The sequence below is a fragment of the Bombina bombina genome, chromosome 5 (assembly GCF_027579735.1).
Source record: "Bombina bombina isolate aBomBom1 chromosome 5, aBomBom1.pri, whole genome shotgun sequence".
Taxonomy (NCBI): Eukaryota; Metazoa; Chordata; class Amphibia; order Anura; family Bombinatoridae; genus Bombina; species Bombina bombina.
This window is the reverse complement of record NC_069503.1, coordinates 749,065,559-749,088,679: the sequence shown is the minus strand read 5'-3', so window position 1 is coordinate 749,088,679 and position 23,121 is coordinate 749,065,559. Positions and strand designations below refer to the sequence as shown.

The following is a 23,121-nucleotide window of genomic DNA, read 5'->3' as shown; positions in this document are numbered from 1 at the left end:
AGCTACCTATTTAAAATAATTACAAAATTACCTGTAAAATAAATCCTAACCTAAGTTACAATTAAACCTAACACTACACTATCAATAAATTAATTAACTAAACTATCTACAATTATCTACAATTAAATCAACTAAACTAAATTACAAAAAAAACCAAACACTAAATTACAAAAAATAAAAAAATTACAAGAATTTTAAACTAATTACACCTACTCTAAGCCCCCTAAAAAAATAACAAAGCCCCCCAAAATAAAAAAATGCCCTACCCTATTCTAAAATAAAAAGTTAACAGCTCTATTACCTTACCAGCCCTTAAAAGGCCTTTTGTGGGGCATGCCCTAAAGAAAACAGCTCTTTTGCATTTAAAAAAAACATACAATAACCCCCCAACATTACAACCCACCACCCACATACCCCTAATCTAACCCAAACACCCCTTAAAAAACCTAACACTAAGCCCCTGAAGATCTCCCTACCTTATCTTCACCACGCCGGGTATCACCGATCCGTCCAGAAGAGGGTCCCAAGTCTTAATCCTATCCGGCAAGAAGAGGTCCAGAAGAGGGTCCGAAGTCTTCATTCTATCCGGCAAGAAGAGGACATCCGGAACGGTAGACATGTTCATCCAGGCGGCGTCTTCTATCTTCATCCATCCGGCGCGGAGCGGGACCATCTTGAAGCAGGATCCAATCAGCCAATCAGATTGAGCTTGCATTCTATTGGCTGTTCCGATCAGCCAATAGAATGTGAGCTCAATCTGATTGGCTGATCCAATCAGCCAATCGGATTGAACTTGAATCTGATTGGCTGATTCAATCAGCCAACCAGATTTTTCCTACCTTAATTCCGATCGGCTGATAGAATCCTATCAGCCAATCGGAATTCGAGGGACGCCATCTTGGATGACGTCACTTAAAGGAATCTTCATTCGCCGGGAGTCGCCGGAAGAAGAGGATGGATCCGCGTCGGCTGCTTCAAGATGGTCCCGCTCTGCGCAGGATGGATGAAGATAGAAGACGCCGCCTGGATGAACATCTCATAAAGATAATCTTTAAAAAAAAAGTTACAAATGTTTTAAAAAACATATGAAAAAACAAATGTGCAAATCATTTTTAATCTAACTTGTCTCCAAAAACATTACTTATGTATAAATATATTATAAATATTATGGTATATTATAAATATACTTATTTTCACTAAGGGGACAATTGCTTTCTCGTTCGGAATTATCACTTTGCGCTGAAAACTAAGCAAACATTGAATCTCGTGATTCAATGTTTACTTGGCATACGTAATTGACAGCTTTGAGCATGCACTATCTGTAATCCCTGTCGGGAGTGCACAGAGGCTCTGACCTGTAGAGCGGGTGGAACCGTTGTTCTATTGAGAACTTCAATACATTAAAAACTCCAATCTGACGTCACTTCGGGTGAATCCATACATCTGATTGGTCCATATCCAGTGAGTGACAGGATTCGCTACCAATCAGATGGGCACTGTAATCACCTATCTACACTATCTATTTTGCCTCCGCCTGGGGCGTTCAAGGGGGGCAAAGCCCCCCTTGTAAACCTCATTACCCAAGGTTTACTTGGGGTGTATGCCAGAGGATCAGCAGTGCGCCCCCCAGACAGAGGCAAAACAAATATTAAAATAGAAGAGTTACTGGAAGTGAAGTCAGATTGGAGTTTTCAAGGAATTGAAGTTCACAACAGAACAACGTATTACCAATCACTTTACTTTTTTTCTCACTTCTTTGAGAAAAATTAGAGGCGGGAGGACCAAACAAGCGCTAACAGAAAATTTGAAAGTCTTTAAAAAAAAAAAAAAAGTAGAAATAATACTTTTTTTTATTGCGGTTACCATATTTAATGTATGCAGAGTTGAAATATACAATTCTATATAAGCAGAGATTAACAACACTATACATTGACAAAATCTGGATATTTAAAAAAACTTTAAAAATGTAGGCAAGCTATAACGATAATAAATAATTTATATTTTCCTTAAAGGGATATGAAACCCAAATGTTTAGCCACCAATCAGCAAGAGCTACCCAGGTGCTGAACCAAAAACGGGCCGGTTCCTAAGCTGACATTCCTGCTTTTCAAATAAAGATACCAAAAGAACGAAGAATAATTGATAAGCGTAAAATAGAAAGTTGCTTAAAATTGCATGCTATGGCCTCTAGTTATCAAGCCGTCAACCGCAAATATGCTGGAATTCCGCAGCGTATTTGTGACGAGGCTGATTCTCCATAGTTATCAAGCCCTACAGACTGGCAAAAGTAGAATCTAGTGACGTAACCTACGATCCGCTGGACTCAGTCTGACACAGATCGATGCTTACGTCACTACAGATGTTCCGAACGCAAGTTCGGCACAATCTGACTACTTTTGGAACTTATCAAAGAACAACCAGGTACGCTCGCCACTATTCCGGCCCAGCGTACCTGGTGTTCAATCCACCACCCTGGAGGCGGCGGATCCCATAGAAATCAATGGGAGTCTGACAGCAGCGAAAGCTCATGTTCGCTGCTGCCCGATATCCCATTGATTCCTATGGGAAGTGTCTGCACCTAACACCCTAACATGTACCCTGAGTCTAAACACCCCTAATCTGCCGCCCCTACACTGCCGCTACCTACTTTATACTTATTAACCCCTAAACCGCCGCTCCTGGACCCTGCCGCAACTATAATAAATATATGAACTCCTAAACCGCTGCTCCCGGACCCCGCCGCAACTATAATAAATATATGAACCCCTAAACCACCGCTCCCAGACCCCGCTGCCACTATAATAAATTTATTAACCCCTAAACCGCCGCTCCCGGACCCCGCCGCCACCTACATTACACATATTAACCCCTAATCTTCCGCCCCCCTATACCGCCGCCACCTACATAAAGTTATTAACCCCTATCCTGCCGCTCCCGGACCCCACCGCAAATAAAATAATTGTTTAACCCCTAAACCACTGCTCCCAGAGCCCGCCGACACCTACATTACATTTATTAACCCCTAATCTACCCCCCTACACCGCCGCCACTATATTAATTGAATTAACCCCTAAACCTAAGTCTAACCCTAACCCTATCACCCCCTAACTTAAATATTATTTAAATTAATCTAAATAAATATTCCTATAATTAAATAAATTAATCCTATTTAAAACTAAATACTTACCTATAAAATAAACCCTAAGATAGCTACAATATAACTATTAGTTACACTGTAGCTATTTTAGGGTTTATTTTTATTTTAAAGGCAAATTTGTATTTATTTTAACTAGGTACAATAGCTATTAAATAGTTATTAACTATTTAATAGCTACCTAGCTAAAATAAATACAAAATTACCTGTAAAATAAATCCTAACCTAAGTTACAATCACACCTAACACTACACTATCATTAAATAAATTAAATTAATTAAATACAATTACCTTACATTAAATAAAAATAACTAAAGTACAAAAAAAAACTACAGAAAATAAAAAAAATTACAAGAAGTTTAAACTAATTACACCTAATCTAAGCCCCCTAATAAAATAGAAAAGCCCCCCAAAATAATAAAATTCCCTAAACTAAAAGACAAATAGCCCTTAAAAGGGCCTTTTGCGGGGCATTGCCCCAAAGTAATCAGCTCTTTTACCTGTAAAAAAAAGAAATACAAGACCCCCAACATTAAAACACACCACCCACACCCAACCTTACTCTAAAACCCACCCAAACCCTCCTTAAAAAAAACTAACACTACCCCATTGAAGATCACCCTACCTTGAGCCGTCTACACCCAGCCGGGCACAAGTCTTCATCCGATCCGGCCAGAAGTCTTCATCCGATCCGGGCAAAAAAAGGTCCTCCAAGCGGCAGAAGTCTTCATCCAAGCGGCATCTTCTATCTACAATCAATCGGAGTGGAGCGGGTCCATCTTAAGTCCAGTCGACGCGGAGCCATCCTCTTCTTCCGATGTCCTAACACTGAATGAAGGTTCCTTTAAATGACGTCATCCAAGATAGTGTCCCTTGAATTCCGATTGGCTGATAGGATTCTATCAGCCAATCGAAATTAAGGTAGGAAAAATCCGATTGGCTGATGTAATCCAATCAGCCAATAGAATGCAAGGTCAATCCTATTGGCTGATTGGATCAGCCAATCGAATTGAACTTCAATCCGATTGGCTGATTGCATCAGCCAATCGGATTTTTCCTACCTTAATTCCGATTGGCTGATAGAATCCTATCAGCCAATTGGAATTCAAGGGACGCCATCTTGGATGACGTCATTTAAAGGAACCTTCATTCAGTGTTAGGACATCGGAAGAAGAGGATGGCTCTGCGTCAGCTGGATTGAAGATAGACCCACTCCGATTGATTGAAAATAGAAGATGCCGCTTGGATGAAGACTTCTGCCGCTTGGAGGACCTCTTCTGCCCGGATTCGATGAAGACTTCTGGCCGGATCAGATGAAGACTTGTGCCCAGCTGGGGAAGATGGCTCAAGGTAGGGTGATCTTCAATGGGGTATTGTTAGGGTTTTTTTAAGGGTGGTTTGGGTGGGTTTTAGAGTAAGGTTGGGTGTGGGTGGTGGGTTTAAATGTTATATTGTAGCTATCTTAGGGTTTATTTTATAGGTAAGTATTTAGTTTTAAATAGGATTAATTTATTTAATTATAGGAATATTTATTTAGATTAATTTAAATAATATTTAAGTTAGGGTGGTGTTAGGGGTAGGGTTAGACTTAGGTTTAGGGGTTAATTCATTTAATATAGTGGCAGCAGTGTAGGGGGGGTAGATTAGGGGTTAATCAATGTACTGTAGGTGGCGACGGTGTAGGGGGGCAGGATAGGGGTTAATAAATGTAATGTAGGTGGCGGCGGGCTCCGGGAGCGGCGGTTTAGGGGTTAAACAATTATTTTATTTCCGGCGGGTCCGGGAGCGGCAGGATAGGGGTTAATAACTTTATGTAGGTGGAGGCGGTATAGGGGGCGGAAGATTAGGGGTTAATAGGTATAATGTAGGTGGCCGCGGGGTCCGGGAGCGGCGTTTTAGGGGTTAATATATTTATTATAAATGGGGAGGGGTCCAGGAGCTGTGGTTTAGGGGTTAATAAGTTTATTTAGGTACGGGGGGCTCCGGGAGCGGCGGTTTAGGGGGTAAAACAGTATAGTATAGTGTGGGTGCTTAGTGACAGGCTAGCAAGAAAGCTGTGAAGAAGCCGATGAGCAGCGAGCACGATGACTGTTAGTTAACAACAGTCCGCTGCTCATCGCACCGTACTTGGTGCGCGGCTTTTTAACAGCTTTCTTGATAACTTTGGCGAACGAATTCAGGTCCGCGGCTGCTATGTTAGGCGTGCTTAGGCAAGCGTATTGGGGCCGGCGAATGCAGGTAAGTAGATAACTAGAGGCCTATATCTGAATCATGAAAGAAAGAAAAATGGGTTTCATATACCTTTTAACTTGTTTTTTATATTTTAGTCATGAAAATGGGGAAACACGCTTTCGTTCTGTCATTATAAAAATATTAAAGGGACACTGAACCAAAGAATTTTTCTTTCATGATTCAGATAGAGCATGCAATTTTAAGCAACTTTCTAATTTACTCTTATCATTTTTTCTTCGTTTTCTTGCTATCTTTATTTGAAAAAGAAGGCATTTAAAGGGACATGAACCCCAAAACTTTTCTTTCATGATTCAGATAAAGAATACAATTTTAAAAAACATTCTAATTTAATTCTATTATCTAATTTGCTTCATTCTTTAGATATATTTTGTTGAAGAAATAGCAATGCACAAGGGTGAACCAATCACATGAGGCCTCTATGTGCAACCACCAATCAGCAGCTACTGAGCCTATCTAGATATGCTTTTCAAGAAAAGGTATCAAGAGAATGAAGCAAATTAGATAATAGAAGTAAATTGGAAAGTTGTTCAAAATTGTATGCTCTGTCTAAATCATGAAATAAAATTTTGGGGTTTCAAGTCCCTTTAAGCAATTTTTTGATTCAGCACGATGGACAGCACTTGTTTATTGGTGGTTGAATGTATGCACCAATCAGCAAGAACAACCCAGGTTGTTCACCAAAAATGGGCTGGTATCTAAACTTACATTCTTGCTTTTCAAAAAAAAATACCAAGAGAATGAAGAAAATTTGATAATAGGAGTAAATTAGAAAGTTGCTTAAAATTGCATGCTCTATCTGAATCACTAAAGAAAAAAATTGGGTTCAGTGTCCCTTTAAGCATTTTGCAATGGTTTAGTAAAATATCTAAATTTTAATACATATTCTTAAACAGACAATCAAGTCCAAAATACATTTTTATAATTAATATAGGCCATGTAATTTTAAACAACTTTCCAATTTACCTTTATCACCAATTTTGATTTGTTCTCTTGGTATTCTTAGTTAGCTAAACCTAGTTAGGCTCATATGCTAATTTCTTAGATCTTGAAGGTCGCCTCCAATCTGAATGCATTTTGACAGTTTTTCACCACTAGAGGGAGTTAGTTCATGTTTGTCATATAGATAACATTGAGCCCACGTGAAGTTACCTAGGAGTCAGCACTGATTGGCTAAAATACAAGTCTGTCAAAAGAACTGAAATCAGGGGGCAGTTTACAGAGGCATAGATACAAAGTAATTACAGAGGTAAAACGTGTATTCTTATAACTGTGTTATGCAAAACAAAAATTCAGGTGTTGACTGTCCCTTTAAATATCAAGCCATTAATAAGTTTTATAAATAGCCATCAGCTTTTTGAATAACATAAAATGTTATTTTAAACAAAACAAGACAATCCAAGGTATCTATTAGTATACGTTTGATACTGACAGTTTTATTTAAACAGCTATAAATCTAAAGCATTTTTCCCCCACCTAGATTTTGGAATCACTTTCAGATCAAGCTGCCTGTATCACCACCTGACTGGGACTCATTCCTGAAACGGGAAAAAGAAAACGGAGTACCAAGCAACAGCTGCAGTACGATGTAGCCTATGAACTTGTAAGTATAGTTTTACTGACCTGGACATTATAGTGGGGTATAATCCCAAAATTAGTTTATTGCGTAAAATGACAGATACATATATATTTTGTTTGTAGTTCTTCAATTCCAGTTTACGCTTTACAATGTTTAACACATTTTTACTAAATTTAGTCTGTAGTTTATTATACTGACAAAAGCTTTAAAGGGATAGGAAAGTCAAAATTAAATTTGCATGATTGAGATAGAGCATGTTAATTTAAGACACTTTTAAATTCACTACTATTTTCAAATGTACTTTGTTCTCTTGTACATATCCTACACTAGTGAGAGCTTGCTGGTGATTGGTTTTGTTCTCTTGTACATATCCTACACTAGTGAGAGCTTGCTGGTGATTGGTTTTGTTCTCTTGTACATATCCTACACTAGTGAGAGCTTGCTGGTGATTGGTTTTGTTCTCTTTTACATATCCTACACTAGTGAGAGCTTGCTGGTGATTGGTTTTGTTCTCTTGTACATATCCTACACTAGTGAGAGCTTGCTGGTGATTGGTTTTGTTCTCTTTTACATATCCTACACTAGTGAGAGCTTGCTGGTGATTGGTTTTGTTCTCTTGTACATATCCTACACTAGTGAGAGCTTGCTGGTGATTGGTTTTGTTCTCTTGTACATATCCTACACTAGTGAGAGCTTGCTGGTGATTGGTTTTGTTCTCTTGTACATATCCTGCACTAGTGAGAGCTTGCTGGTAATAGGTTTTGTTCTCTTGTACATATCCTGCACTAGTGAGAGCTTGCTGGTGATTGGTTTTGTTCTCTTGTACATATCCTACACTAGTGAGAGCTTGCTGGTGATTGGTTTTGTTCTCTTTTACATATCCTACACTAGTGAGAGCTTGCTGGTAATAGGTTTTGTTCTCTTTTACATATCCTACACTAGTGAGAGCTTGCTGGTGATTGGTTTTGTTCTCTTGTACATATCCTACACTAGTGAGAGCTTGCTGGTGATTGGTTTTGTTCTCTTTTACATATCCTACACTAGTGAGAGCTTGCTGGTAATAGGTTTTGTTCTCTTGTACATATCCTACACTAGTGAGAGCTTGCTGGTGATTGGTTTTGTTCTCTTGTACATATCCTACACTAGTGAGAGCTTGCTGGTGATTGGTTTTGTTCTCTTGTACATATCCTGCACTAGTGAGAGCTTGCTGGTGATTGGTTTTGTTCTTTTGTACATATCCTACACTAATGAGAGCTTGCTGGTAATAGGTTTTGTTCTCTTGTACATATCCTACACTAGTGAGAGCTTGCTGGTGATTGGTTTTGTTCTCTTGTACATATCCTACACTAGTGAGAGCTTGCTGGTGATTGGTTTTGTTCTCTTGTACATATCCTACACTAGTGAGAGCTTGCTGGTGATTGGTTTTGTTCTCTTGTACATATCCTACACTAGTGAGAGCCTGCTGGTGATTGGTTTTGTTCTCTTGTACATATCCTGCACTAGTGAGAGCTTGCTGGTGATTGGTTTTGTTCTCTTGTACATATCCTACACTAGTGAGAGCTTGCTGGTGATTGGTTTTGTTCTCTTGTACATATCCTACACTAGTGAGAGCTTGCTGGTGATTGGTTTTGTTCTCTTTTACATATCCTGCACTAGTGAGAGTTTCTGGTGATTGGTTTTGTTCTCTTGTACATATCCTACACTAGTGAGAGCTTGCTGGTGATTGGTTTGGTTCTCTTGTACATATCCTGCATTAGTGAGAGCTTTCTGGTAATAGGTTTTGTTCTCTTGTACATATCCTACACTAGTGAGAGCTTGCTGGTGATTGGTTTTGTTCTCTTGTACATATCCTACACTAGTGAGAGCTTGCTGGTGATTGGTTTTGTTCTCTTATACATATCCTACACTAGTTAGAGCTTGCTGGTGATTGGTTTTGTTCTCTTGTACATATCCTACATTAGTGAGAGCTTGCTGGTGATTGGTTTTGTTCTCTTGTACATATCCTGCACTAGTGAGAGTTGCTGGTGATTGGTTTTGTTCTCTTTTACATATCCTGCACTAGTGAGAGCTTGCTGGTGATTGGTTTTGTTCTCCTGTACATATCCTGCACTAGTGAGAGCTTGCTGGTGATTGGTTTTGTTCTCTTGTACATATCCTGCACTAGCGAGAGCTTGCTGGTGATTGGTTTTGTTCTCTTGTACATATTCTACACTAGCGAGAGCCTGCTGGTGATTGGTTTTGTTCTCTTGTACATATCCTGCACTAGTGAGAGCTTGCTGGTGATTGGTTTTGTTCTCTTGTACATATCCTACACTAGTGAGAGCTTGCTGGTGATTGGTTTTGTTCTCTTGTACATATCCTACACTAGTGAGAGCTTGCTGGTGATTGGTTTTGTTCTCTTTTACATATCCTGCACTAGTGAGAGCTTGCTGGTGATTGGTTTTGTTCTCTTGTACATATCCTACACTAGTGAGAGTTGCTGGTGATTGGTTTTGTTCTCTTGTACATATCCTACACTAGTGAGAGCTTGCTGGTGATTGGTTTGGTTCTCTTGTACATATCCTGCATTAGTGAGAGCTTTCTGGTAATAGGTTTTGTTCTCTTGTACATATCCTACACTAGTGAGAGCTTGCTGGTGATTGGTTTTGTTCTCTTGTACATATCCTACACTAGTGAGAGCTTGCTGGTGATTGGTTTGGTTCTCTTGTACATATCCTGCATTAGTGAGAGCTTTCTGGTAATAGGTTTTGTTCTCTTGTACATATCCTACACTAGTGAGAGCTTGCTGGTGATTGGTTTTGTTCTCTTGTACATATCCTACACTAGTGAGAGCTTGCTGGTGATTGGTTTTGTTCTCTTATACATATCCTACACTAGTTAGAGCTTGCTGGTGATTGGTTTTGTTCTCTTGTACATATCCTACATTAGTGAGAGCTTGCTGGTGATTGGTTTTGTTCTCTTGTACATATCCTGCACTAGTGAGAGTTGCTGGTGATTGGTTTTGTTCTCTTTTACATATCCTGCACTAGTGAGAGCTTGCTGGTGATTGGTTTTGTTCTCCTGTACATATCCTGCACTAGTGAGAGCTTGCTGGTGATTGGTTTTGTTCTCTTGTACATATCCTGCACTAGCGAGAGCTTGCTGGTGATTGGTTTTGTTCTCTTGTACATATTCTACACTAGCGAGAGCTTGCTGGTGATTGGTTTTGTTCTCTTGTACATATCCTACACTAGTGAGAGCTTGCTGCTGATTGGTTTTGTTCTCTTGTACATATCCTACACTAGTGAGAGCCTGCTGGTGATTGGTTTTGTTCTCTTGTACATATCCTACACTAGTGAGAGCTTGCTGATGATTGGTTTTGTTCTCTTGTACATATCCTACACTAGTGAGAGCTTGCTGATGATTGGTTTCTGTTCTCTTGTACATATCCTACACTAGTGAGAGCTTGCTGGTGATTGGTTTTGTTCTCTTGTACATACCCTACACTAGTGAGAGCTTGCTGGTGGTTGGTTTTGTTCTCTTGTACATATCCTACACTAGTGAGAGTTTCTGGTGATTGGTTTTGTTCTCTTGTACATATCCTACACTAGTGAGAGCTTGCTGGTGATTGGTTTTGTTCTCTTGTACATATCCTGCACTAGTGAGAGCTTGCTGGTGATTGGTTTTGTTCTCTTGTACATATCATACACTAGTGAGAGCTTGCTGGTAATAGGTTTTGTTCTCTTGTACATATCCTACACTAGTTAGAGTTGCTGGTGATTGGTTTTGTTCTCTTGTACATATCCTACACTAGTGAGAGTTGCTGGTGATTGGTTTTGTTCTCTTGTACATATCCTGCACTAGTGAGAGCTTGCTGGTGATTGGGTTTTTTTCTCTTGTACATATCCTGCACTAGTGAGAGCTTGCTGGTAATAGGTTTTGTTCTCTTGTACATATCCTACACTAGTGAGAGCTTGCTGGTGATTGGTTTTGTTCTCTTGTACATATCCTACACTAGTTAGAGCTTGCTGGTGATTGGTTTTGTTCTCTTTTACATATCCTGCACTAGTGAGAGCTTGCTGGTAATAGGTTTTGTTCTCTTGTACATACCCTACACTAGTGAGAGCTTGCTGGTGATTGGTTTTGTTCTCTTGTACATATACTACACTAATGAGAGCTTGCTGGTAATAGGTTTTGTTCTCTTGTACATATCCTGCACTAGTGAGAGCTTGCTGGTGATTGGTTTTGTTCTCTTGTACATATCCTACACTAGTGAGAGCTTGCTGGTGATTGGTTTTGTTCTCTTTTACATATCCTGCACTAGTGAGAGCTTGCTGGTAATAGGTTTTGTTCTCTTGTACATATCCTGCACTAGTGAGAGCTTGCTGGTGATTGGTTTTGTTCTCTTGTACATATCCTACACTAGTGAGAGCTTGCTGGTGATTGGTTTTGTTCTCTTTTACATATCCTGCACTAGTGAGAGCTTGCTGGTGATTGGTTTTGTTCTCTTGTACATATCCTACACTAGTGAGAGCTTGCTGGTGATTGGTTTTTGTTCTCTTGTACATATCCTACACTAGTGAGAGCTTGCTGGTAATAGGTTTTGTTCTCTTGTACATACCCTACACTAGTGAGAGCTTGCTGGTGATTGGTTTTGTTCTCTTGTACATATCCTACACTAGTGAGAGCTTGCTGGTGATTGGTTTTGTTCTCTTGTACATATCCTACACTAATGAGGGCTTGCTGGTAATAGGTTTTGCTCTCTTGTACATATCCTGCACTAGTGAGAGCTTGCTGGTGATTGGTTTTGTTCTCTTGTACATATCCTACACTAATGAGAGCTTGCTGGTAATAGGTTTTGTTCTCTTGTACATATCCTACACTAGTGAGAGCTTGCTGGTGATTGGTTTTGTTCTCTTGTACATATCCTACACTAGTGAGAGCTTGCTGGTGATTGGTTTTGTTCTCTTGTACATATCCTACACTAGTGAGAGCTTGCTGGTGATTGGTTTTGTTCTCTTGTACATATCCTACACTAGTGAGAGCTTGCTGGTAATAGGTTTTGTTCTCTTGTACATATCCTACACTAGTGAGAGCTTGCTGGTGATTGGTTTTGTTCTCTTGTACATATCCTACACTAGTGAGAGCTTGCTGGTGATTGGTTTTGTTCTCTTGTACATATCCTGCACTAGTGAGAGCTTGCTGGTGATTGGTTTTGTTCTCTTGTACATATCCTACACTAGTGAGAGCTTGCTGGTGATTGGTTTTTGTTCTCTTGTACATATCCTACACTAGTGAGAGCTTGCTGGTAATAGGTTTTGTTCTCTTGTACATATCCTACACTAGTGAGAGCTTGCTGGTAATAGGTTTTGTTCTCTTGTACATACCCTACACTAGTGAGAGCTTGCTGGTGATTGGTTTTTTTCTCTTGTACATATCCTACACTAGTGAGAGCTTGCTGGTGATTGGTTTTGTTCTCTTGTACATATCCTACACTAATGAGAGCTTGCTGGTAATAGGTTTTGCTCTCTTGTACATATCCTGCACTAGTGAGAGCTTGCTGGTGATTGGTTTTGTTCTCTTGTACATATCCTACACTAATGAGAGCTTGCTGGTAATAGGTTTTGTTCTCTTGTACATATCCTACACTAGTGACAGCTTGCTGGTGATTGGTTTTGTTCTCTTGTACATATCCTACACTAGTGAGAGCTTGCTGGTGATTGGTTTTGTTCTCTTGTACATATCCTACACTAGTGAGAGCTTGCTGGTGATTGGTTTTGTTCTCTTGTACATATCCTACACTAGTGAGAGCTTGCTGGTAATAGGTTTTGTTCTCTTGTACATATCCTACACTAGTGAGAGCTTGCTGGTGATTGGTTTTGTTCTCTTTTACATATCCTACACTAGTGAGAGCTTGCTGGTAATAGGTTTTGTTCTCTTGTACATATCCTACACTAGTGAGAGTTGCTGGTAATAGGTTTTGTTCTCTTGTACATATCCCACACTAGTGAGAGCTTGCTGGTGATTGGTTTTGTTCTCTTGTACATATCCTACACTAGTGAGAGCTTGCTGGTGATTGGTTTTGTTCTCTTGTACATATCCTGCACTAGTGAGAGCTTGCTGGTGATTGGTTTTGTTCTCTTGTACATATCCTGCACTAGTGAGAGCTTGCTGGTAATAGGTTTTGTTCTCTTGTACATATCCTACACTAGTGAGAACTTGCTGGTGATTGGTTTTGTTCTCTTGTACATATCCTGCACTAGTGAGAGCTTGCTGGTAATAGGTTTTGTTCTCTTGTACATATCCTACACTAGTGAGAGTTGCTGGTGATTGGTTTTGTTCTCTTGTACATATCCTGCACTAGTGAGAGCTTGCTGGTGATTGGTTTTGTTCTCTTGTACATATCCTGCACTAGTGAGAGCTTGCTGGTGATTGGTTTTGTTCTCTTGTACATATCCTACACTAATGAGAGCTTGCTGGTGATTGGTTTTGTTCTTTTGTACATATCCTACACTAATGAGAGCTTGCTGGTAATAGGTTTTGTTCTCTTGTACATATCCTACACTAGTGAGAGCTTGCTGGTGATTGGTTTTGTTCTCTTGTACATATCCTACACTAGTGAGAGCTTGCTGGTGATTGGTTTTGTTCTCTTGTACATATCCTACACTAGTGAGAGCTTGCTGGTGATTGGTTTTGTTCTCTTGTACATATCCTATACTAGTGAGAGCTTGCTGATGATTGGTTTTGTTCTCTTGTACATATCCTGCACTAGTGAGAGCTTGCTGGTGATTGGTTTTGTTCTCTTGTACATATCCTACACTAGTGAGAGCTTGCTGGTGATTGGTTTTGTTCTCTTGTACATATCCTACACTAGTGAGAGCTTGCTGGTGATTGGTTTTGTTCTCTTGTACATATCCTACACTAATGAGAGCTTGCTGGTAATAGGTTTTGCTCTCTTGTACATATCCTGCACTAGTGAGAGCTTGCTGGTGATTGGTTTTGTTCTCTTGTACATATCCTACACTAATGAGAGCTTGCTGGTAATAGGTTTTGTTCTCTTGTACATATCCTACACTAGTGAGAGCTTGCTGGTGATTGGTTTTGTTCTCTTGTACATATCCTACACTAGTGAGAGCTTGCTGGTGATTGGTTTTGTTCTCTTGTACATATCCTACACTAGTGAGAGCTTGCTGGTGATTGGTTTTGTTCTCTTGTACATATCCTACACTAGTGAGAGCTTGCTGGTAATAGGTTTTGTTCTCTTGTACATATCCTACACTAGTGAGAGCTTGCTGGTGATTGGTTTTGTTCTCTTGTACATATCCTACACTAGTGAGAGCTTGCTGGTGATTGGTTTTGTTCTCTTGTACATATCCTGCACTAGTGAGAGCTTGCTGGTGATTGGTTTTGTTCTCTTGTACATATCCTGCACTAGTGAGAGCTTGCTGGTGATTGGTTTTGTTCTCTTGTACATATCCTACACTAGTGAGAGCTTGCTGGTGATTGGTTTTTGTTCTCTTGTACATATCCTACACTAGTGAGAGCTTGCTGGTAATAGGTTTTGTTCTCTTGTACATATCCTACACTAGTGAGAGCTTGCTGGTAATAGGTTTTGTTCTCTTGTACATACCCTACACTAGTGAGAGCTTGCTGGTGATTGGTTTTGTTCTCTTGTACATATCCTACACTAGTGAGAGCTTGCTGGTGATTGGTTTTGTTCTCTTGTACATATCCTACACTAATGAGAGCTTGCTGGTAATAGGTTTTGCTCTCTTGTACATATCCTGCACTAGTGAGAGCTTGCTGGTGATTGGTTTTGTTCTCTTGTACATATCCTACACTAATGAGAGCTTGCTGGTAATAGATTTTGTTCTCTTGTACATATCCTACACTAGTGAGAGCTTGCTGGTGATTGGTTTTGTTCTCTTGTACATATCCTACACTAGTGAGAGCTTGCTGGTGATTGGTTTTGTTCTCTTGTACATATCCTACACTAGTGAGAGCTTGCTGGTGATTGGTTTTGTTCTCTTGTACATATCCTACACTAGTGAGAGCTTGCTGGTAATAGGTTTTGTTCTCTTGTACATATCCTACACTAGTGAGAGTTGCTGGTGATTGGTTTTGTTCTCTTGTACATATCCTGCACTAGTGAGAGCTTGCTGGTGATTGGTTTTGTTCTCTTGTACATATCCTGCACTAGTGAGAGCTTGCTGGTGATTGGTTTTGTTCTCTTGTACATATCCTACACTAATGAGAGCTTGCTGGTGATTGGTTTTGTTCTTTTGTACATATCCTACACTAATGAGAGCTTGCTGGTAATAGGTTTTGTTCTCTTGTACATATCCTACACTAGTGAGAGCTTGCTGGTGATTGGTTTTTTTCTCTTGTACATATCCTACACTAGTGAGAGCTTGCTGGTGATTGGTTTTGTTCTCTTGTACATATCCTACACTAGTGAGAGCTTGCTGGTGATTGGTTTTGTTCTCTTGTACATATCCTATACTAGTGAGAGCTTGCTGATGATTGGTTTTGTTCTCTTGTACATATCCTGCACTAGTGAGAGCTTGCTGGTGATTGGTTTTGTTCTCTTGTACATATCCTACACTAGTGAGAGCTTGCTGGTGATTGGTTTTGTTCTCTTGTACATATCCTACACTAGTGAGAGCTTGCTGGTGATTGGTTTTGTTCTCTTGTACATATCCTACACTAATGAGAGCTTGCTGGTAATAGGTTTTGCTCTCTTGTACATATCCTGCACTAGTGAGAGCTTGCTGGTGATTGGTTTTGTTCTCTTGTACATATCCTACACTAATGAGAGCTTGCTGGTAATAGGTTTTGTTCTCTTGTACATATCCTACACTAGTGAGAGCTTGCTGGTGATTGGTTTTGTTCTCTTGTACATATCCTACACTAGTGAGAGCTTGCTGGTGATTGGTTTTGTTCTCTTGTACATATCCTACACTAGTGAGAGCTTGCTGGTGATTGGTTTTGTTCTCTTGTACATATCCTACACTAGTGAGAGCTTGCTGGTAATAGGTTTTGTTCTCTTGTACATATCCTACACTAGTGAGAGCTTGCTGGTGATTGGTTTTGTTCTCTTGTACATATCCTACACTAGTGAGAGCTTGCTGGTGATTGGTTTTGTTCTCTTGTACATATCCTGCACTAGTGAGAGCTTGCTGGTGATTGGTTTTGTTCTCTTGTACATATCCTGCACTAGTGAGAGCTTGCTGGTGATTGGTTTTGTTCTCTTGTACATATCCTACACTAGTGAGAGCTTGCTGGTGATTGGTTTTTGTTCTCTTGTACATATCCTACACTAGTGAGAGCTTGCTGGTAATAGGTTTTGTTCTCTTGTACATATCCTACACTAGTGAGAGCTTGCTGGTAATAGGTTTTGTTCTCTTGTACATACCCTACACTAGTGAGAGCTTGCTGGTGATTGGTTTTGTTCTCTTGTACATATCCTACACTAGTGAGAGCTTGCTGGTGATTGGTTTTGTTCTCTTGTACATATCCTACACTAATGAGAGCTTGCTGGTAATAGGTTTTGCTCTCTTGTACATATCCTGCACTAGTGAGAGCTTGCTGGTGATTGGTTTTGTTCTCTTGTACATATCCTACACTAATGAGAGCTTGCTGGTAATAGATTTTGTTCTCTTGTACATATCCTACACTAGTGAGAGCTTGCTGGTGATTGGTTTTGTTCTCTTGTACATATCCTACACTAGTGAGAGCTTGCTGGTGATTGGTTTTGTTCTCTTGTACATATCCTACACTAGTGAGAGCTTGCTGGTGATTGGTTTTGTTCTCTTGTACATATCCTACACTAGTGAGAGCTTGCTGGTAATAGGTTTTGTTCTCTTGTACATATCCTACACTAGTGAGAGCTTGCTGGTGATTGGTTTTGTTCTCTTTTACATATCCTACACTAGTGAGAGCTTGCTGGTAATAGGTTTTGTTCTCTTGTACATATCCTACACTAGTGAGAGTTGCTGGTAATAGGTTTTGTTCTCTTGTACATATCCTACACTAGTGAGAGCTTGCTGGTGATTGGTTTTGTTCTCTTGTACATATCCTACACTAGTGAGAGCTTGCTGGTGATTGGTTTTGTTCTCTTGTACATATCCTGCACTAGTGAGAGCTTGCTGGTGATTGGTTTTGTTCTCTTGTACATATCCTGCACTAGTGAGAGCTTGCTGGTAATAGGTTTTGTTCTCTTGTACATATCCTACACTAGTGAGAACTTGCTGGTGATTGGTTTTGTTCTCTTGTACATATCCTGCACTAGTGAGAGCTTGCTGGTAATAGGTTTTGTTCTCTTGTACATATCCTACACTAGTGAGAGTTGCTGGTGATTGGTTTTGTTCTCTTGTACATATCCTGCACTAGTGAGAGCTTGCTGGTGATTGGTTTTGTTCTCTTGTACATATCCTGCACTAGTGAGAGCTTGCTGGTGATTGGTTTTGTTCTCTTGTACATTTCCTACACTAATGAGAGCTTGCTGGTGATTGGTTTTGTTCTTTTGTACATATCCTACACTAATGAGAGCTTGCTGGTAATAGGTTTTGTTCTCTTGTACATATCCTACACTAGTGAGAGTTGCTGGTAATAGGTTTTGTTCTCTTGTACATATCCTACACTAGTGAGAGCTTGCTGGTGATTGGTTTTGTTCTCTTGTACATATCCTACACTAGTGAGAGCTTGCTGGTGATTGGTTTTGTTCTCTTGTACATATCCTGCACTAGTGAGAGCTTGCTGGTGATTGGTTTTGTTCTCTTGTACATATCCTGCACTAGTGAGAGCTTGCTGGTAATAGGTTTTGTTCTCTTGTACATATCCTACACTAGTGAGAACTTGCTGGTGATTGGTTTTGTTCTCTTGTACATATCCTGCACTAGTGAGAGCTTGCTGGTAATAGGTTTTGTTCTCTTGTACATATCCTACACTAGTGAGAGTTGCTGGTGATTGGTTTTGTTCTCTTGTACATATCCTGCACTAGTGAGAGCTTGCTGGTGATTGGTTTTGTTCTCTTGTACATATCCTGCACTAGTGAGAGCTTGCTGGTGATTGGTTTTGTTCTCTTGTACATATCCTACACTAATGAGAGCTTGCTGGTGATTGGTTTTGTTCTTTTGTACATATCCTATACTAGTGAGAGCTTGCTGATGATTGGTTTTGTTCTCTTGTACATATCCTGCACTAGTGAGAGCTTGCTGGTGATTGGTTTTGTTCTCTTGTACATATCCTACACTAGTGAGAGCTTGCTGGTGATTGGTTTTGTTCTCTTGTACATATCCTACACTAGTGAGAGCTTGCTGGTGATTGGTTTTGTTCTCTTGTACATATCCTACACTAATGAGAGCTTGCTGGTAATAGGTTTTGCTCTCTTGTACATATCCTGCACTAGTGAGAGCTTGCTGGTGATTGGTTTTGTTCTCTTGTACATATCCTACACTAATGAGAGCTTGCTGGTAATAGGTTTTGTTCTCTTGTACATATCCTACACTAGTGAGAGCTTGCTGGTGATTGGTTTTGTTCTCTTGTACATATCCTACACTAGTGAGAGCTTGCTGGTGATTGGTTTTGTTCTCTTGTACATATCCTACACTAGTGAGAGCTTGCTGGTAATAGGTTTTGTTCTCTTGTACATATCCTACACTAGTGAGAGCTTGCTGGTGATTGGTTTTGTTCTCTTGTACATATCCTACACTAGTGAGAGCTTGCTGGTGATTGGTTTTGTTCTCTTGTACATATCCTGCACTAGTGAGAGCTTGCTGGTGATTGGTTTTGTTCTCTTGTACATATCCTGCACTAGTGAGAGCTTGCTGGTGATTGGTTTTGTTCTCTTGTACATATCCTACACTAGTGAGAGCTTGCTGGTGATTGGTTTTTGTTCTCTTGTACATATCCTACACTAGTGAGAGCTTGCTGGTAATAGGTTTTGTTCTCTTGTACATATCCTACACTAGTGAGAGCTTGCTGGTAATAGGTTTTGTTCTCTTGTACATACCCTACACTAGTGAGAGCTTGCTGGTGATTGGTTTTGTTCTCTTGTACATATCCTACACTAGTGAGAGCTTGCTGGTGATTGGTTTTGTTCTCTTGTACATATCCTACACTAATGAGAGCTTGCTGGTAATAGGTTTTGCTCTCTTGTACATATCCTGCACTAGTGAGAGCTTGCTGGTGATTGGTTTTGTTCTCTTGTACATATCCTACACTAATGAGAGCTTGCTGGTAATAGGTTTTGTTCTCTTGTACATATCCTACACTAGTGAGAGCTTGCTGGTGATTGTTTTTGTTCTCTTGTACATATCCTACACTAGTGAGAGCTTGCTGGTGATTGGTTTTGTTCTCTTGTACATATCCTACACTAGTGAGAGCTTGCTGGTGATTGGTTTTGTTCTCTTGTACATATCCTACACTAGTGAGAGCTTGCTGGTAATAGGTTTTGTTCTCTTGTACATATCCTACACTAGTGAGAGCTTGCTGGTGATTGGTTTTGTTCTCTTTTACATATCCTACACTAGTGAGAGCTTGCTGGTAATAGGTTTTGTTCTCTTGTACATATCCTACACTAGTGAGAGTTGCTGGTAATAGGTTTTGTTCTCTTGTACATATCCTACACTAGTGAGAGCTTGCTGGTGACTGGTTTTGTTCTCTTGTACATATCCTACACTAGTGAGAGCTTGCTGGTGATTGGTTTTGTTCTCTTGTACATATCCTGCACTAGTGAGAGCTTGCTGGTGATTGGTTTTGTTCTCTTGTACATATCCTGCACTAGTGAGAGCTTGCTGGTAATAGGTTTTGTTCTCTTGTACATATCCTACACTAGTGAGAACTTGCTGGTGATTGGTTTTGTTCTCTTGTACATATCCTGCACTAGTGAGAGCTTGCTGGTAATAGGTTTTGTTCTCTTGTACATATCCTACACTAGTGAGAGCTTGCTGGTGATTGGTTTTGTTCTCTTGTACATATCCTACACTAGTGAGAGCTTGCTGGTGATTGGTTTTGTTCTCTTGTACATATCCTACACTAGTGAGAGCTTGCTGGTGATTGGTTTTGTTCTCTTGTACATATCCTACACTAGTGAGAGCTTGCTGGTAATAGGTTTTGTTCTCTTGTACATATCCTACACTAGTGAGAGCTTGCTGGTGATTGGTTTTGTTCTCTTGTACATATCCTACACTAGTGAGAGCTTGCTGGTGATTGGTTTTGTTCTCTTGTACATATCCTGCACTAGTGAGAGCTTGCTGGTGATTGGTTTTGTTCTCTTGTACATATCCTGCACTAGTGAGAGCTTGCTGGTGATTGGTTTTGTTCTCTTGTACATATCCTACACTAGTGAGAGCTTGCTGGTGATTGGTTTTTGTTCTCTTGTACATATCCTACACTAGTGAGAGCTTGCTGGTAATAGGTTTTGTTCTCTTGTACATATCCTACACTAGTGAGAGCTTGCTGGTAATAGGTTTTGTTCTCTTGTACATACCCTACACTAGTGAGAGCTTGCTGGTGATTGGTTTTGTTCTCTTGTACATATCCTACACTAGTGAGAGCTTGCTGGTGATTGGTTTTGTTCTCTTGTACATATCCTACACTAATGAGAGCTTGCTGGTAATAGGTTTTGCTCTCTTGTACATATCCTGCACTAGTGAGAGCTTGCTGGTGATTGGTTTTGTTCTCTTGTACATATCCTACACTAATGAGAGCTTGCTGGTAATAGGTTTTGTTCTCTTGTACATATCCTACACTAGTGAGAGCTTGCTGGTGATTGGTTTTGTTCTCTTGTACATATCCTACACTAGTGAGAGCTTGCTGGTGATTGGTTTTGTTCTCTTGTACATATCCTACACTAGTGAGAGCTTGCTGGTGATTGGTTTTGTTCTCTTGTACATATCCTACACTAGTGAGAGTTTGCTGGTAATAGGTTTTGTTCTCTTGTACATATCCTACACTAGTGAGAGCTTGCTGGTGATTGGTTTTGTTCTCTTGTACATATCCTACACTAGTGAGAGCTTGCTGGTAATAGGTTTTGTTCTCTTGTACATATCCTACACTAGTGAGAGTTGCTGGTAATAGGTTTTGTTCTCTTGTACATATCCTACACTAGTGAGAGCTTGCTGGTGATTGGTTTTGTTCTCTTGTACATATCCTACACTAGTGAGAGCTTGCTGGTGATTGGTTTTGTTCTCTTGTACATATCCTGCACTAGTGAGAGCTTGCTGGTGATTGGTTTTGTTCTCTTGTACATATCCTGCACTAGTGAGAGCTTGCTGGTAATAGGTTTTGTTCTCTTGTACATATCCTACACTAGTGAGAACTTGCTGGTGATTGGTTTTGTTCTCTTGTACATATCCTGCACTAGTGAGAGCTTGCTGGTAATAGGTTTTGTTCTCTTGTACATATCCTACACTAGTGAGAGTTGCTGGTGATTGGTTTTGTTCTCTTGTACATATCCTGCACTAGTGAGAGCTTGCTGGTGATTGGTTTTGTTCTCTTGTACATATCCTGCACTAGTGAGAGCTTGCTGGTGATTGGTTTTGTTCTCTTGTACATATCCTACACTAATGAGAGCTTGCTGGTGATTGGTTTTGTTCTTTTGTACATATCCTACACTAATGAGAGCTTGCTGGTAATAGGTTTTGTTCTCTTGTACATATCCTACACTAGTGAGAGTTGCTGGTAATAGGTTTTGTTCTCTTGTACATATCCTACACTAGTGAGAGCTTGCTGGTGATTGGTTTTGTTCTCTTGTACATATCCTACACTAGTGAGAGCTTGCTGGTGATTGGTTTTGTTCTCTTGTACATATCCTGCACTAGTGAGAGCTTGCTGGTGATTGGTTTTGTTCTCTTGTACATATCCTGCACTAGTGAGAGCTTGCTGGTAATAGGTTTTGTTCTCTTGTACATATCCTACACTAGTGAGAACTTGCTGGTGATTGGTTTTGTTCTCTTGTACATATCCTGCACTAGTGAGAGCTTGCTGGTAATAGGTTTTGTTCTCTTGTACATATCCTACACTAGTGAGAGTTGCTGGTGATTGGTTTTGTTCTCTTGTACATATCCTGCACTAGTGAGAGCTTGCTGGTGATTGGTTTTGTTCTCTTGTACATATCCTGCACTAGTGAGAGCTTGCTGGTGATTGGTTTTGTTCTCTTGTACATATCCTACACTAATGAGAGCTTGCTGGTGATTGGTTTTGTTCTTTTGTACATATCCTACACTAATGAGAGCTTGCTGGCAATAGGTTTTGTTCTCTTGTACATATCCTACACTAGTGAGAGCTTGCTGGTGATTGGTTTTGTTCTCTTGTACATATCCTACACTAGTGAGAGCTTGCTGGTGATTGGTTTTGTTCTCTTGTACATATCCTACACTAGTGAGAGCTTGCTGGTGATTGGTTTTGTTCTCTTGTACATATCCTATACTAGTGAGAGCTTGCTGATGATTGGTTTTGTTCTCTTGTACATATCCTGCACTAGTGAGAGCTTGCTGGTGATTGGTTTTGTTCTCTTGTACATATCCTACACTAGTGAGAGCTTGCTGGTGATTGGTTTTGTTCTCTTGTACATATCCTACACTAGTGAGAGCTTGCTGGTGATTGGTTTTGTTCTCTTGTACATATCCTACACTAATGAGAGCTTGCTGGTAATAGGTTTTGCTCTCTTGTACATATCCTGCACTAGTGAGAGCTTGCTGGTGATTGGTTTTGTTCTCTTGTACATATCCTACACTAATGAGAGCTTGCTGGTAATAGGTTTTGTTCTCTTGTACATATCCTACACTAGTGAGAGCTTGCTGGTGATTGGTTTTGTTCTCTTGTACATATCCTACACTAGTGAGAGCTTGCTGGTGATTGGTTTTGTTCTCTTGTACATATCCTACACTAGTGAGAGCTTGCTGGTGATTGGTTTTGTTCTCTTGTACATATCCTACACTAGTGAGAGCTTGCTGGTAATAGGTTTTGTTCTCTTGTACATATCCTACACTAGTGAGAGCTTGCTGGTGATTGGTTTTGTTCTCTTGTACATATCCTACACTAGTGAGAGCTTGCTGGTGATTGGTTTTGTTCTCTTGTACATACCCTACACTAGTGAGAGCTTGCTGGTGATTGGTTTTGTTCTCTTGTACATATCCTGCACTAGTGAGAGCTT

The 23,121-nt window shown here is 40.1% G+C and overlaps 1 protein-coding gene across 3 annotated transcripts in view; it reads left to right on the top strand.

Annotated features, from left to right (window-relative positions):
- LOC128660792 (cytidine monophosphate-N-acetylneuraminic acid hydroxylase-like) overlaps positions 1 to 23,121 on the top strand; it is a 301,003-nt gene that overhangs the window by 240,453 nt on the left and 37,429 nt on the right. For all 3 annotated transcript variants that reach the window (XM_053714812.1, XM_053714814.1, XM_053714813.1), the window contains exon 15: positions 6,885 to 7,007. In XM_053714812.1, coding sequence (XP_053570787.1) covers positions 6,885 to 6,996 — 112 coding nt within the window. In that variant the 3' untranslated portion in view covers positions 6,997 to 7,007. The remainder of the gene's footprint in view (positions 1 to 6,884; positions 7,008 to 23,121) is intronic.